A 17370-nucleotide genomic window follows, 5' to 3' on the forward strand; every position below is an offset into this window, starting at 1 on the left:
TCATTTCCTATTGAATGAATGCTTTTACCAATATTTCCTCCTGGCACCCCCTCCCTATCCCGGGGACATGTAGTAATTTTTCAGACTGCTTGTGAGGAGGAAGGTAGACATAACCTGCTGTTTTCAACTTCCTTGCTCTAACTTTTCCTGCAATCACCGCACTAATATGGCTCCTTCAGGTTACAGGATGCAGATGGGAGGTGAGGTAAAAGAACAAAGGCTATTTACCTAATTGATATGGATTGATCTTTTCCAGTTGACATTCTGGGTCCTTCTCTTTTCCCCTTTCTAGCATTACCCCATGTAGACATTTTCTCCTGGGTTCTTCTCACCCTAGCAGAATGTATCTTGAGTAGATCCTTTTAAAACAGTCCGAGCCCAGTCTCCTGGCTCCTGTCACTGAGTAGAATAGACTTTGATTTACAAGGTCTTGTCATATGCCGGTGGAAGTGCAGCTGCTGTCCCTCTAGCCATTTTCCCTCCATCCACGGTCTAGTCTTTTAGCAGGAACTCACCAAAATCCAGTGGGCATTAAGCTGTCAGTTTCTACTTTTTAAAGAAACCCCTCCCCCTGTCTTGGTGTTCTAGCCAATGTCTTGGCTGGCTGGACATGGGTGATAGCCTAAATATTTTTAATCTTCCATGATAGCAGAAATATCATCTTTCCAGCAAAACTGTGCTCCCCTTCATAACATGAAGATAACATGGGGCAGCAGCTGCCCAACCAGAGGTTACATTTCCCAAACTCTCTTGCACCCAGGCGTAACCAGGTGGTTAGTTCTCTCTAATAGTACATGAGAGAGAGTGATGTATGTTGCCTCTGTGATGAGATGATTAAGAAACCAGTGGAAATTCTTTTCTGTGTCTTTTTCTTTCTCCATCTATATGCAGGAACTGCTGACTTCCTAAAGGTTGATGGAACCACAACTGGGAGGAGCCACCAACTGGGAACAAATGCACCAGAGTGTTACAATTATTAAGAACTTTTATTGTGTTAGGCCACTGAAATTTCAGTTTGTTATGTCAGCTAAAAACATCAGAACTATTTTATTTTTTTTAAGTTGTTTAATTTTTGAGAGAGAGAGAGAGAGAGAGAGAGAGAGAGAGAACACATAAGCAGGGGAGGGGGAGAGAGAAAGAGGGAGGCACAGAATCTGAAGCAGGCTCTGGACTCTGAGCTGTCAGTGTAGAGTCAGGTATGGGCTTAAACCCATGAACCATGAGATCATGACCTGAGGTGAAGTTGGATACTTAACCAACTGAGTCACCCAGGCGCCCCTAAAAATACCATAACTAAAACATTCAGTGAGTCCTTAATAAATGGCATAGCAGCACCTTTCATAACATGGACACAGAATTATCTATGGTTTTCAGGTTTGTGTCTTTAATTAAAAATGTAAAACAATAGGGGTGCCAGGGTGGCTCAGTTGCTTAAGTGTCTGACTCTTGGTTTCAGCTCAGGTCATGATCTCACAAGTTGCTGAAATCAAGACCCACATGGGGCTCTACACTGACAATGCAGAGCCTGCTTGGGATTCTCCCTCTCTCTCTACACCACGTGCTCATGTGCACTCTCTCAAAATAAATAAACTCTAAAAAGAAAATGTAAGACAACAGAAAAATCTCCCATGAAATATCCTATTTCAATGTTATTTCTGTTTTCTGACTCTACTAGACTGTTAGCTCCATATAAATAGGGGTTTGTTTGTACTATTCATCACTGTTCCTCAGTGTGTAGAATAGTGTGAGGGATACCAGAGATAATAAATACTCTTTAAAAAATAAATGTGCAATTTATTAGAGACTTTAGTGTTTGTATATAAATCTAATAGTTAATATGTCTGGTATTCTGGATAATTAGAACTTTGAACTAAATAATACAGCAACCTTTGATAAAATCCTACTCAAAGGAATTTAAAAATCTTGAGTTAACCTAGGCTACCTCCTTTCATGCAAGTTATTGGTAAGGACAGCTGTAAGAAAGACAGTGGGTTAACTTTATCATTTGGTTGGCAGTTCACAGCTTCTCCGAACAGAAAAAATTTAATTCACTGAGTATTTGCACTGAAAACCTCATCACTTCCTATTCTAAATAGGTCAGAGTAAATCAACATTATATGTTTTGCCCATAAAAGCCTAATGGAGTCAATGACAATTCAATATGCACTAGCAGGAAGTATTTTCCACCATATTGATGAGGGAGCATAAGGCAAGCTGAGGGCAAAGGACAGGCTAATAGCATCCTCCCGCCACCCCCTGTGGGATATGTGTGATATTCCTTGGACACTCCTGGCTGCCCAAGAACAAAGGAAAGGAAAAACAAATGGTTAACTGATACAGATCACAGTCATGCAGGACAGGAATCTCCTTCAGTTTACAGATAACTTAGTAAACTTCAAGAAAAAAAGTAATCTTATCCATAGACTAATCTCCAGAAACCTACAGACTCTGTTTCCTGGAGCCCTAATATCACCCTTACCAGGATGTAAGGGGGTTTAAATGCTTGCCATGGTGATGTGGGAAACTAAAGCAAATGAAAAACTAAATTCCCTTACTGCCTACAGACCATTGACTAGTCCTTGAAACGGGCAGTGTGACCTTCCTCTAGGAGCTCAGCTGCCTCGATGATAACACTTAGCTAGGGGCAAAAGAGAATCTTAGCTTAACATTATCTTAACCTCCAAGATCCTGTAAGTCTACTTTAACATATAAAAATTCCTCTGGAAACTTCCTTTGTCTCAACTCCCCAAGATATAGGCTGGCAATCATACTCTGAGCTTACGGACTGCTGATACACATCTGAAAAGTCTCATGACTGAGGTTTTAGTAAATGGTAATAAATGATGTTTTCCTAACAACAGCTAGCCCCTCAAGGTCCTGGAAACATCGCTTCCAAAATTCCTTAGAGACTTACGTCATCCCTAACTCCCTCCCACCTGAAGGTATATCATCAATCACTCTTCACAACCCTAGTGCAGCTCTTTCTGTCCATGGGTCCTGTCCCCATGCTTTAATAAAATCACCTTTTTGCACCAAAGATGTCTTTAACAATTCTTCTTGGCTGTCACTCCCAACTGCATCTCCCCCCCCCCCCCCCCCCCCACCATTCTAAAACCCCATCAATGTCATCTCCCAGAAGATAATCATGAGTCAATTTTAAAGGAATTACTTCTGGGGTGCCTGGCTGGCTCATTCGGTACAGCATGTGACTCTTGATCTCAGGGTCATGAGTTCAAGCCCCATTTTGTGTGTGGAGCCTACTTAATTAAAAAAAATTAAAGGGATTATTTCTGATGTCCAAAACATGCAATATTAAGTTAACCATGTTATTGAGGAAATTTTCAATTTTAATTTTATTCAATTGAAAAACATCACCAAGCAATAAACAAACTGTACCAAAGGGTATTTATAAAGGTACCATGTAATTCAGAGGAAATGATAACTTATAGTATGTCTCAGTAATTTTCCTAAATTGAAAAGTAGGTGCCAACACTTCAGAACTCAGAGGAAACAGGCAGCTAGCTGTAAACTAGAAACACCATTGTCATTCTTCTGCAACTGCCACCCGCATAACCCTATACCTAAGGAAGTACCCTATATCCAACCTGAGACATACGGAATGCAGAGGTACAATCAAGGCATGCTGCTAATGCCAGAGTGGGGCATGATATGAAGGTGAGGATGTATTTGACAGACACTGAGGAGCTGTGAAAAAGTGAGAAACTCCATTCATGTGTATTCAGACATTTCCCATAACCTTGGAGGCGGGGGGTGGGGGTGCAGTAGTTATTAAAAGCAGTGACAAATAAGGGCACCTGGGTGGCTCAGTCGGTTGAACATCTGACTCTTGATTTCAGCTCAGGTCATGATCCCAGGATCATGGGAATGAGGCCCATGTCATGTTCCTCACTGAGTGCAGAGCCTGCTTAAGATTCTCTATTTCTTTCTCTCTGCCCCTTTCCTGCTTGTGCTCTCTCTCTAAAAAAAAAAAAAAAAACAACCAACCAACCAAACAAAAAAAAAAACAAAAAAGCAGTGACAAATAGAAATATGTCTAATTGCAGGTAATGATCCCTAGGAAGTACCCTCTTGCTTAACTGTTTAAGATAGGATCTCTCTCCCTTTCCTTTTGCTCTCTATATACATACACATACATATGTTTATATGTAGAGAGCAAAATGGAGTCTCTCATGTCAAGCAGGAGCCTGTGTCAAGCAATGATGCAGGCAGTTAAAAGTACCGCAGCTATGAGATGCTGATGCCAGGATCAACATCAGCTGACACACCAGAAATGATACCAAGCAGAATCAGAGCAAGTCTGCAGAGGCCTAAGACCAATTAAATCCCTTTCAAAAGGGGAGGATTTTTGTAACAAGCTGTCAGACTCTTCAGACATGACCTCTCTGTGTCTGACCACTTAAAAAAGGCAGCTGCCGTTGAAGGCTCTGCCCGATTGATCTCCAAACAGAACTGAGATCCTTCACTGCTTGAACATAATAAGCAGTAAGTACTGAGAGCAGACCTAGACAGACAGAGCGGCCTTATCTCAACTGCACGCCCACAAACTGACTTCGTGTTTGGTTTGTTAACTTCTTATACCCTTCTGTTATCTTGTTTGTGTGGCTTGTCTTATGCTCCGCTCTGTATGCTGTGTAAGAAGCCAAGTTTAATCACATGGGGAAATGTCACTGAATTTGGAATCTTGAACCTCCTTTATAATTATGATTGAATAAAACTGACATTGTGGAAAGACACAACTTGTGTGTGTGCCTTCACAGCATGTTCATGATTATATATATATATATATATATATATATATATATATATGCATATATATGTACATGTACACATAAATATACAGTCTATATTTTATTTTGTCAAGATAAATTCCAAGCAGAATGTTAACATTTTACACTAACATTTCATGAGGAAGAAAAATTTCAGTATCATGTACAACACCCATGACATATGATCTTTCACCCAGAAAAAATAAAGAATATAAAAACACAAAGAAAAGAAAAACATAACAAAATGAAATCATAAAATATATATTTTATTATGGAGGCTAAAATTTTAAGTTAAAAACTTATTTAAAATGATTGGCAATTCACATATGTTTTGTATTAATGTTTTTATGTTTGACACTAAGTGGATTAATAGTGTTTTTAACTATGCTCCTATAGGGGAGAAAATTTCACCATCCCAAGATATGCCTCTTTAGAATATTGATTATTTTAAGCTGGTTAAGAAACAAACAGACAAATGAGAAACCAAGTAGAGTTACTGACATTTATAAGGGAAATCTGAATTTGTAAGGGTGTCTCCCTTACTGTACCAGGAAGAGGGGGATGACTAAATGTCTAGAGATTCTTATCAATAGAAAAGGCAAAACTTAAATCTGCAAAAAAAGCATTATCCTTGTTTACTGTGCTTTTCCTGGTCACCTCCCAACATTTTGCTTTATCTTTAGCTGAACAAGGTATTTAAGCCCAAGGCTTCAGCCATTTTGGGGAGTTATGCAGTTTCCTGGGTCTCTCCCATGTAAACCAGAAGGAGGTATACATGTTATTAAACTTCTGTTTGACTTTCTGCTGGTAATTTGTCTCATGTCAACATAATTCTTAGATCAGCCAAAAAACCTTTAAAGATATAATAAACATCCCCCCCCCAACACTCTTCTTTCTAATATGTGTACAGACTTCTGGGTTGCACCATTAACAATATAGTGAATTTAATTAAAGGTTGATTATAAAATGAAAAAAGGAGTCATTCAATTGTCACTGACAACAGAACAAATATTATGCAGTCTATGACTGATCTAAAGCTTAAAGCATAGATTTTGTTCACACACTTAAGTTTTGTTTTCAGAATGCATTTTTAACTCATGGCTGTATGTTGAAGGTATTATCAGTAGGAAGATGGTGGATTGCTCTTATCATTCTCTCACAGCCCAACTATATGACATACAAGACATTTTTAAGGTCAAACAAAATGGAATAGCAGATATCACATGTTAAAATTTCCAGAAGAATACTAAATAATTTATACCAATTAGAGAGTGGACGACTCACAACCAATTATTGTTCAGTGTCAATATAATCTGATTTTTGGAACCTACTCTAAGAAGTAAACAAATTTATGTGCCTCGAGGATGTAAACATTTCTTACACGAAACCTATTTTAATGGAGATTCTAAACATTCATCTCTAAGGAAGATGTGAAAATTGGGTTGAATGTAACAAAAGCTGAGATACAGATGGAAAATCAGAGATGGGTTAGTATCTTGAAAGCTCCATTGCCACATCTGACGATTTAAGGTTTAAATAAAATATTTCTCAAAAGTTTTGCAAAACAGCAAATGCAGTAAAAAAATATTAGGTAAGGACAACAATTTTAGCATACTTTTGATAGTATTCAGAAAACTTCAAGAAATGCACAAAGATTTATTTGATGGGATTATTTAAAAGAATCCAGGGGCACCTGGGTGGCTCAGTCGGTTAAGCATCCGACTTCAGCTCAGGTCACGACCTCGCGGTCCGTGAGTTCGAGCCCCGCATCGGGCTCTGGGCTGATGGCTCAGAGCCTGGAGCCTGCTTCCGATTCTGTGTCTCTCTCTCTGACCCTCCCCCGTTCATGCTCTGTCTCTCTCTGTCTCAAAAATAAATAAACTTAAAAAAAAAAATTTAAAAGAATCCATACCATCTCCAGCAACTAGATCATCATGTCTGAGAGTTAATAAGTGCATACATTTTTACCTTAGGCAATTACCAGTAGAAAGGTGGGGAAACCTAATAACTGGGCAACAACATCACTGTCCTTCATAGCCCAAATGGACTGAGTTAGTCAAAAAAGACTCCCCTTCCCCACCTATCTCAGCTGAAACTGATTACTTAATATAGCACACCTGCCTGTAGTGACAAACAGAGCAATCCGGCAATTCACGATGCTAAGTTCTATTCTTGCATTACAATGTAAAACTGGTAAATGGAATGGGGGCTCAGGAACTGCGTTTTCATCTATGTAGACTTTGAAAGTAAATTATTGAATATCTTTATAAAATAACTATGTTAGCTATTCACAATGAAAAATAAAAGCAATAATAATCAGAAGTACATACACAAACGAGATGAGTTATAGGTATCACACTGTGGTACCAAAACCAGGAAAGGTTTAAATTAAGAACTGATAGGAAGTCAACACAAACTGAATTCGAATTACATGTGTTAGAAAAACAAAACAAAATCAAAAATAACCACAGACCCAAAATGGCATCACTTCAGCCAAGTCCTGAAGTGGGGGGGAAGCTTAAGCGCTTAATACATAATCTAATTGCAGTATCAACTCCCCCAGAAAAGTAGTCTTAACTGGTCAGGAATTTTCTGATGGGCACCAATGAGTGTGCCATATGCCCCCTTCTCTATCCCTCAAAGGAAGATGACCAGATCTACATGATAAGACCCCTTGCTCTTTTTCCTAGGGAAAAGCTACCTTGTCTGGAACAGTCTTTTTCTTTTACTAATAACTTTCTTACCCCACCCTCCAGCTATAAAAACCTTCCACTCTGTACATCTCTTCAGAGCTCCCTCTACTGGCTAAATGGGATGATGCCTGATTCATGAATCATTTAATAAAGCCAATTAAATATTCAAATTTACTCGGTTGAATTTTTACTTAACACACAATAATAATAAAATACATTACATAGGGAGGGGCAAGTCCTTTATAGACAATGGACAAGGGCCATTATTTATAAAAACAATACATTCCTGAAAGTGTATATGCAAATATTAATTTTAAAAATGAAAATATATTTGAAGCACATTAAATGAAACAGATGGTGTCTTTTTGTTCAGTCTTCCTACTTATCTACATCAAGTATACTGATGATGTGTGTTTCTCAGTTGGTGTGACAATCTTTACCATTCAAAGTTGAGAGTTAAAAAAAATCTCAATCTCTATCAATTTTGCTCAAAGGGTTGACAACTCTTCCCAAAAGGGGGGCACATTATATACCATTTCATGAGAAGATGTGAACAATTATTTGTCTGTAAGTATTTTAGAATCATGTCCTTTTTTTGGTTAGTTTGGGTTGCAGATCTCTGATCATCTCTGTATCTATTTTAAACATACAGTTAATAAGGAAGCCAATGTCCATCTTTTTGAGGTGCCACCTCATGGTCTCAATTTCTCCTGGACCGATTTTAAATGTTTTTTTTTCCTCCTGTGTCCTGGTAAAGAGATTGCTGTTAATACAGTAACCATTTTCCACAGCAAGTAGTTTCATAAAATTATGCCAAATTAAAAATAACCCTTAAGAAAGATTTTATTCTGCAGTGATACTAGAGTCATGGAAATGGGGCGTTTTTATTGGGTGAAATGACTCTATCATCATCATATTAAATCATTTGCCACTTAGAAGAGAACACTTTTGCAAGCTACATTTGAGTGCATCTCAATAGTCTGACCACCCGTTTTCTGACTCAGTGGAGATTTACCCAGAAATGAAGTGGGTAAGTAATTGATTTACAGACTATTTTAGTCTTTTAAAAACTTTTTATTTGTTGGAGCAAAAGTTCAAGATTCTAAATAATGATTTTTATGAAAAATCCATCTGCATGTTTAAAAATGAAAATAACCGTTATCATCAATTTAAATATTTGAGTATTAACAATAAGAAAATTAAATCAATTAAAACATGACTAATAGCCATGAATATTGTCTTCATGTTTCATTTGTTTTTTTTAATTTAGATTCAAGTTAGTTAACATATAGTATAGTATTGGTTTTAGGAGTAGAATTTAGTGATTCATCACTTACATATAACATCTAGTGCTCATCACACAAAGAGCCCTCCTTAATGCCTATCACCCCTCATGTTTCATTTAAAACAAGCCTCAACAGACTCCTAACAAACAGAGGCCAGTGGGACTCCTTTCAGGAGCCAAGGAGTACTTTGGAACAGTTAAAATATATTGCTTTAAATTGGAAGATGCTGGAGGCACTGGGATGTGATATGCCCCTCTCTCTCCCAATCAGAGCCTGTTGATGTTACAACAGGGAAAGATGTGTTAGTTTCTCACTAGAGTTTATGTCTTATATTAAATTGTATACAGTTTTTATTCTAACCACTAACTAGGTAGTATGCCCCTTCAGAACAGCAGAGTGTATCTTCTTTTTTTTTTAATTTCTCCTTCCGTTTCTTAATCAAGTATTGTGCAGATTTGTTCAACTTTGTAAATATGGACATCACTTTTTTTTTTCTTTGAAAAAACACTTGTATCAGCTTTGTGGTGTTTTCAGGGAGACAGCTATCTGTACTCCCTGTAGAAACCCAGCAATGATTGTGCACGTTAAGACATGTGCTTTTTATTTCTTAGCAGGATGTTTTATCTCTGTACATAAAGTAGAAACCAAAAGTTAGGGAAACAGATACTCTTTACACCATCATGCCACACATGTTTTTAAAACATTGTGTTTAAAAAAAAAAAAGTTACTAAAACCAAGACGCTGTGATTTTTTTAAGTTGCAATATGTTTTGGGTTTTTTTTTTTCTATTTTAATCTTGCAGTTAAGAGAAGTGAAATTTAGTTGTATTAATCTTGCAGAATGTTTGCAGGACTATCAAACTGGATGACTTCCGTTTATACCCCACTGTGTCAGTTCAAGCATCAAACACCTTACATCTGAGGCAGACTTCCTACATCAGGGACAGGTATCTGTGTGTCATTATACAAAACAGTTCGAGGGGGTTGAACTACGTAGTAAAAAATAAAATAGTACTTAGTGTAAAATAATTTTATAAATGATCTTTTGTACTTTAGGACATTAAATTGTACAACTTTTGTATATATAAAAGCTTAGGAACTTTCTGTTTAGCAGGAAGGCAACACATTCCTATACTTTTAATGTATATGTTTGTTACAATGTCCATGTAAACATGCCCTATGTTTGTGCCTTTTAATTAGTTTGTCTCAATAAACAAAATGTAGAGAAAAAAAATAAAAAATAAAACAAGCCTCAATATTTAACTTTATTAATTAATAATAATAATAATAACAGATTTAGTAACACTTTTTTTAAAATTTATTTTGAGAGAGAGAGAAAGGGCAAGCACGAGCAGGGGAGGGGCAGAGAGAGAGAGAGAGGGAGAGAGAGAATCCCAAGCAGGCTCCGTGCTGTCAGTGCAGAACCTGAAATAGGGCTTGAACTCATGAACTTTGAGATCATGATCTGAGGTCAAACCAAGACTCAGATGCTTATCCTACTGAGCCACCCAAGTGCCCCAGATTTAATAACACTTTAATAATTCACATAAGACAATCCTATTCTTAGTCACTATTATTTAAAGCCCCAAATCCATGCCAGTTACTCCAAATATGTTTCAGAGTGAAAAGCCTGCTATAGAAGCCAGGAAGAATCAGTACTGAAAGAGTGTTAGGAATAAGCCCATTGACCCAATCAAAGGAAAATGTTGATTAAAGCCTCGCTCAACATTCTTGCAAGAGTAGATGTCTCATGGACATGCACACTTGGGGCAATCACAGCAGACAATTTATCCTTGGAGTATGTACATATTTCCAATAGGTTGTAAACCTACTGTTAATTAAGACAGCACAGCTTTCATTTGGTGTTCCTGAAAAGGAATCATCTCCCTTCTCACAAGAGCCAAGAGACTGCAGGGACCTCAAGATGGCCCACTTTGGCATGAAGACTATTTTGAGTTACAAAGCAATCAAAACCCAGTAGATTGAGGAAAGTCTTTTTTACCTTCCCCACAACTGCCTAAGAAGAATTTAGACAGATCTGAGAGGCTAAGAGAAAAATTACTAGGTGTACTCACAACTGCAAAGAAAAGACCTTTCCCCTCCCCCGCCGTTCCTGAAACCAGCCAGGGCGCGCCCGGTTGTAGTCTGACATAAAGGCGGGAACCAATCAAGTTCTGCTGAATAGTTTTAAATAAAGGCGGGAACCAATCAAGTTCTGCTGAGCGTTCAAATCTAAATGTCAACCAATAACAGCTCTGTAACCTCAAAAAAATCCCTAACTTGTTTGTGCCTGTCTATAAAAGAAGCTGTAAGATCCTCGCTCGGGGCCTCTTAGCGTCACCGGCAAGGAGTGCGCGGAGGACCGGGTTCGAACCTGCAATAAACAACCCTTGCCGCTTGGCTTTGACTCTGGACTCTGGTGGTTTGTTTTCGGGGGGTCTCTCGAATCGGGGCATATCAGATCTGCTCCAGGAAGAGAGCTATCGCCACAGACAACTACATTACACTATGAACTGGGGGTGGTAGACAGGGAGGAACCTAGCAAGTCCTGTTTGGTCACAGTTCTCTGTTGTTTCTGAGAGGCCCAGCAAACATTTGCTAACCAAATATTTACACTTTTTCATCTTTCTGTAAATTGCATTCCTTCCCTTTGAAGTCTCAGACCCCTACCGTCTTCTCCTTAACTCACAATGACATATATATGTCCTTTTGCCCATTTTGGAATTTCCATGAATGTGCATTCCCCATATGTACACTATTAAATTTTATTTTCTCCTGTTAATCTGTCTCATGTCAATTTGATTCTTAGTTCAGCTAGTATGAGCCTGAGGGGACAGGATATTCTTGATCCCTTACAAGAGCATAATCCTGCTTTTATTATATGTGTGAGGGCAAGCATGTAGGCTAAAGTTAAGTTTGTTCTGGTAACTCTTAAAACATGCATGTAGAATACTCATCAGTAAAGTCACTATAAGATACTATAGAGCTAAAAGATGTTTTCCATAAACATTTAAGGTCCATATTATTGGATTTAAAACACAATTGCTATAATTTGAATAATTTACCCTAATATACTCATTTAATATGGATGCTTTTTAGGGATAGCAATTTAAGCATACAACAAAAGTTTGGTTTGCAAAAAGACAGAGCCTATGAAGATTTAATGGGTTCTTACCAGAGCAGAGCACTTCATTTCAATAATGTCTACTGGTGGTCCTGGAGAGCTATGGATCTCAAGACTGTACCAGACTCGGATATTACTAGCACCATCATCTGAAGAAAAAAACAAAAAAACAAAAAATGTAGGCTTCTTAATGTAGGCTTCAGAATACCATATTTAACGTACAAATTTGAGAAACATCAATAGATATCATTTTCAAACTCTTTTTGATGAACTAATTTGTCAAGAGAGCCAAGGGGAGGGTGAAAAGCTGATTGTATTAGTTTGTGAGTGCTAAGAGAAATGCCATTTTGCATGGCCATGAGCAGGCCCTATAAAAGCTCCCTGTCCTGTGCCTGCCCAGAAACTCATCATGTCACCCCCCACCCCACTAAAATAAGAATGCTTTACTTCTTTTAATTAAAAAAAAATTATTCATTTTTGAGAGACAGACTGTGAGTGGGGGAGGGGCAGAGAGAGGGAGACAGAATCCAAAGCAGGCTCCAGGCTCTGAGCTGTCAGCACACAGCCGGACACAAGGCTCAACCAGCTCATGACCTGAGCTGAAATCAGACGCTCAAGTGACTGAGCCACTCAGGTACCCCAACAATGTTTTACTTCTAAGAATTAATATTTCAAAAGAAATAACCAATAATTTTCCCCCTAATTGCCCAAGCATTCACATATTATACATAGAAATATCTAAGTATTGTATTACAGTTCAGTGGAACACTTCCTATACCATAAGAATCTAGTGTAAGGTCAGAATCAGGAATAGTTTACAAGATTTTTCTTTTGTTGTTGGAAGTATGAAAAAGGATCCTAGCAATTCACCCTAAAGGAAGTTGGACTAGGGAATGGATTAAATGATGAGAAGGTAATGTTTACATCTGGGTTCCCAATATTTTTTAAAAAGCAGGCATTTCTGTCACTGGTGATGTCTAAAGTCACACTCCCAAATCCTGACACTGGAACCCTGGTCCACTAAAACAGTCCTGTGTAACAGGGCTTGTACTGGCATCAAACTCAGGTTTTCTACTTGTTTAGCCTCATCTGTTCAGCTTCTACTTTGGTATTCTTTATTCTCCAGGGTTGAGCTAGTTTATGATTTAGATGTCCTCCAACTTCAGTTAATTGTATGTATATTCATATCAGTATTGTCATGTTTTAAAGATTCCAGAGACTACTATCTTTGCTGACCTTAGTCATATAAATCACTAGCCTCTTTGGGGCTCAGTTTCCTCATCTGAAATAAGGAGCCCAGACTAGTGGAATTCGCAGTCACTCTCTTCTGAAAGAGAGTGTTTTGTGTTTTGCAGAGCATAGCATGGCATTGCATTGTATTGTATTGTACGGCATCGAATGACACTGTAGTGAATTGCATTTCATGGTGGAGGGGAGTAGAATTTGCCACTCCAAACTATGTCTTTGGTATAAGGATTATTTTCAGCTGATTATTTAAAAAAAAAAAACTGCAGACACAGGAGAACTCTGAAAACTGACAAGTTACCCTTTTGTAAGAGATATTTACATTTATAAAGGAAATCTGCATTTGTAAGAGTGTCTCCCTTTCTGTATTAGGATGTTGGGAGGGCTAAATCTTAGGAATGCCTATCAGTGGAGAAGACAGTGACCTCTATCTGCATAACAACCTTATTCTTGTTAATCTTGCTTTTCCGGGTAACTTCTCCTTCTTGGCTCCTCATCCCCCAACATCTTTTTGTGTTTTTAGGTGGGGATGATATTTTAAGGTAAGGGCTTGGCTATTTCAGGGAGTTAATCATTTTTCCTGGGTCTCTCCCATGTATAGGGGAGGAATACAAGTTACTAAACTTTTGTTTTTCTCCTGCTAATCTTTTTATTATTATTATTGTTATTATTATTATCATCATCATTATTACAGGGGGGTATTGGCCAAGAATTTAGAAGGGTAGAGGAAAAATTATTCCTCGCTACCAAGAGCATTGTATCTTATGGCATTGCTTCATACCATATTATACTGTATTGTATTCCATTCTATTCTAATACTTTAGCTCACAAGAAGTACTTATAGAATTAGTGGATCTTAGAACAATTCAGACTTTCAGAACAATCAGCTAATGAGAGGGAAACAAGAGAAAGTCCTTGTGAATTTTCATCCCAAATACTTGTGAGAAGTTCCTGAGGGCGAAACTTACCTTCCCATTTTCAATTGCCTTCAGAGCTTATTTATTTTACAAACACCAGCTAACTACCTTGAAACCATTAATGCACAGAGAATAAGTTACCAACTTTATACTGATGTTTGGTTACTGAGGAAATCTCTGCTCACATTTGTATTGGCTGCTCCTTCAGTTCTATGACAGTGATTTAAATGCTTTTATGGTGTTTAAAAATCTCTTTAAAAGAGATTGATTTTAAGGAAATGGCTCACGAAATTGACCTGGTAGGTCCAAAATCTGCAGGTTAAGTCAGTAGGCTGTAGACCTAGGAAAGAAGTACAGTCCGAATCCAAAGGCAGTCTACTGGTAGAGTTCCTTTTTTGCTCTGGAGCGATCAGTTTTGGCTCTATTAAGACCTTCAACTGATTAGCCGAGAACTCCACATTATGGAGGGACATCTTCTTTATTCAAAGTTCAGCTCTAAATGTAAATTTCACCTAAAATCACCTTCACAGAAACATCCAGAATAACGTTTCACCTATTATCTAGACGCCAGAACCCAATTAGGTTAACACAAAAATTAGCTTTCACACAAGTAATAATACTTAGTATTTGTGACTGCTGTGACTATCACATAAGGCAATGTTGCGATGTAGCTAATTTAATTCCTACAGTGCTAAAAATGTACACTGAATATGAATTTATTGGTTAGAGTAAGATTGGCAAAGATTTACTGAAGAGAACAAAAATAATAATTATTAAATACTGTTTAGCTATAGGCTTTGAACATATTAAAATTTTTTTTTCTAATTATAAAATCAACAATATTCACCATAGTGATTTTAGAAATTCCTGCAAGGCTTAAAGATAAAAATTATTCATTATATCACAACTAAGAGTAAACTATTTTTTTTTTTTTTGTATAAATCTCCAGGTTTAAAGTATCAATAAAGACATAGATATTTAGACACACACACATACAAATACACTGGGGTATACAAATTGTATGATTGATATATCCATATATATGTGTGTGTGTAAACATATTTTTATCATTCAGAGAGTACTCCCTATTACAACTTTAGTTTTATTGCTAGTCATTAGGGAAAAGCAAATCAAAACCATGACGAGATATCACCTCACACCCATTAGGATGGGTACTATGAAAATAACAGAAAATAGCAAGTGTTGGGGAGGATATGGAGAAAAGGGCACCCTTGTGTTCTGTTGGTGGCAATATAAATTGGTGCAGTCACTGAAACTGCCACCAGAATGAAGTCTGCTGAAAGGCATGCAGCCATGGGTAAAGATTACTGGGAAAAATGCCAGGAAGCAACTTAGAATATGCTTTGGTTAAGCTAATAAAAATGTAGGGGTGCCTGGGTGGCTCAGTTGTTAACATCTGACTTTTGGGTCAGGTCATGATCTCGCGGTTCAAGAGTTCCATTCCCACATCGGGTAAGCACGAGCCCCACTTTGGGTGAGACCTGCTTCTTTCTCTCTCCCTCTAACACACTCTCTCTCTCTGTCCCTCCTTTCTCTCTCTGCCTCATTCTCCCTTATACCTATTCTCTCTCTCTCAAAAAAAAAAAAAAAGATAATGAAAATGTAGGGGCACCTGGCTGGCTCAGTCATAGGAGCACATGATTTTGGGGTTGTGTTTCGAGCCTCATGATGGGTGTAGCAATTACTTAAATATATAAACTTTAAAAAAAAGATAATGAAAATGTAGCCCAAGGGAACAAGAAATGAAACAGCATACACAGTCATCATAACCATCATATACATATACTCTACTTTTGGTAACAAAGATAGTATCACTCATACACAATGCTGAGATGTTTTGCAGACCTGGACCAATGAAGGAAATGACCACCCAACCACGATCTTGAAGAAACAGGTGCTGGCACCAGTTCATCAGTTTTGACGTTTACCAAATCCCTGACCAATCAGAAGAACCCATGATTCCAAACCCCTTACCCTTGATTTCTGGCCTTAAAACCATTACTTGTAAGCCATCAGGGAATTCAGGATTTTGAGCATTAGTTCCCTGTTCGCCAGGGTAGTGCCATACCAAGAAATACACTATCTTTCTTCACTAAAAAAGCTCAGGGTCAGGTTTTTTATTGGCTTGCTGTGCGTTGGATGGATAAACTCATTAGGTTCAGTTATACTACTAATGAAAACAGTATGGACAATCCTCGAAAAATTAAAAATAAAACTAACACTTTGGGGTATTTATTTGAAGAAAACCAAAACTCTTACTTGGAAAAGATGTACGTGATCTTATGTTTATTACAGCATTATTTACAATAGCCAAGATATGGAAACAACCTAAGTGTCCATCGAGGAATGAATGGATAAAGATGTTCTGAGATATCTATATATCTATACCTATATCTATAAAGGAATATTATTCAGCTATTATAAAAAACACAAGGAAATCCTACCATTTACAACACGGATAGACCTTGAAGGCATTATGCACACAGTTCATGGGATTGAACACTATGTTAGGCTCTGTGCTGACAGCATGGAGCCTGCTTGGGATTCTCTCTCTCCCTCTCTCTCTGCCTCTCCCCTGCTCTCACATGCACTCCCATGCACACACACACACACACTTTCTCTCTCTCTCTCTCTCAAAATAAATACATAAATATTTAAGAAGAAAAAGAACAACAACAGCTCAGGGGGTGCCTGGGTGGATCAGTCGGTTGAGCCAACGACTCTTGATTTCAGCTCAGGTCATGATCCCAGGGTCATGGGATCAAGCCCCCTGTCTGGCTCTGTGCTGAGCATGGAACCTGCTTAAGATTTTCTCTCTCTCTCTTCCTGTGTATCCTCCCCTACTCTTTCTCTCTCAAAGAAATTTTAAAAATTAAAAAAAAAAAGCAAAAACAACTCAGAAAAATAGATTAGACTTGTGGTTACCAGAGGCAGAGCTTGGGGCAAGGAGGAAAGGGACAAAGGTGGTCAAAAGATAAAAACTTTCAGTTACAAGAGAAATAAGCACTACAATGTAATTATAACATAATGAGTATCGCTAACACTGCCGCATGACATATAGGACAATTGTTAAGAGAGTAAATCCTAAGAGTTCTTACCACAAGATTTTTTTTCCTTTTTTCTTTTCTTTTTATTGTAACTATATGAGAAGATAGATATAAGCTGGACCTATTGTTGTAAGCTTTTCACAATATATGTAAAGCAAACCATCATACTATATACCTTAAACTTACAGTGATATATGTCAACTATTTTTCAGTAAAAGTGGAAAAAAATTATGTGCAAGTAATACATATCC

General features: G+C 37.7%; 1 protein-coding gene across 1 annotated transcript in view; it reads right to left on the bottom strand.

The window, feature by feature from the left end:
- Positions 1–17370, bottom strand: part of CFAP47 (cilia and flagella associated protein 47) — a 544336-nt gene that overhangs the window by 138974 nt on the left and 387992 nt on the right. The window contains exon 52 of the mRNA XM_081794138.1: positions 11941–12038. Coding sequence (XP_081650264.1) covers positions 11941–12038 — 98 coding nt within the window. The remainder of the gene's footprint in view (positions 1–11940; positions 12039–17370) is intronic.

Source organism: Panthera onca, chromosome X, assembly GCF_046562875.1.
Source record: "Panthera onca isolate mPanOnc1 chromosome X, mPanOnc1 haplotype 2, whole genome shotgun sequence".
Taxonomy (NCBI): domain Eukaryota; kingdom Metazoa; phylum Chordata; class Mammalia; order Carnivora; family Felidae; genus Panthera; species Panthera onca.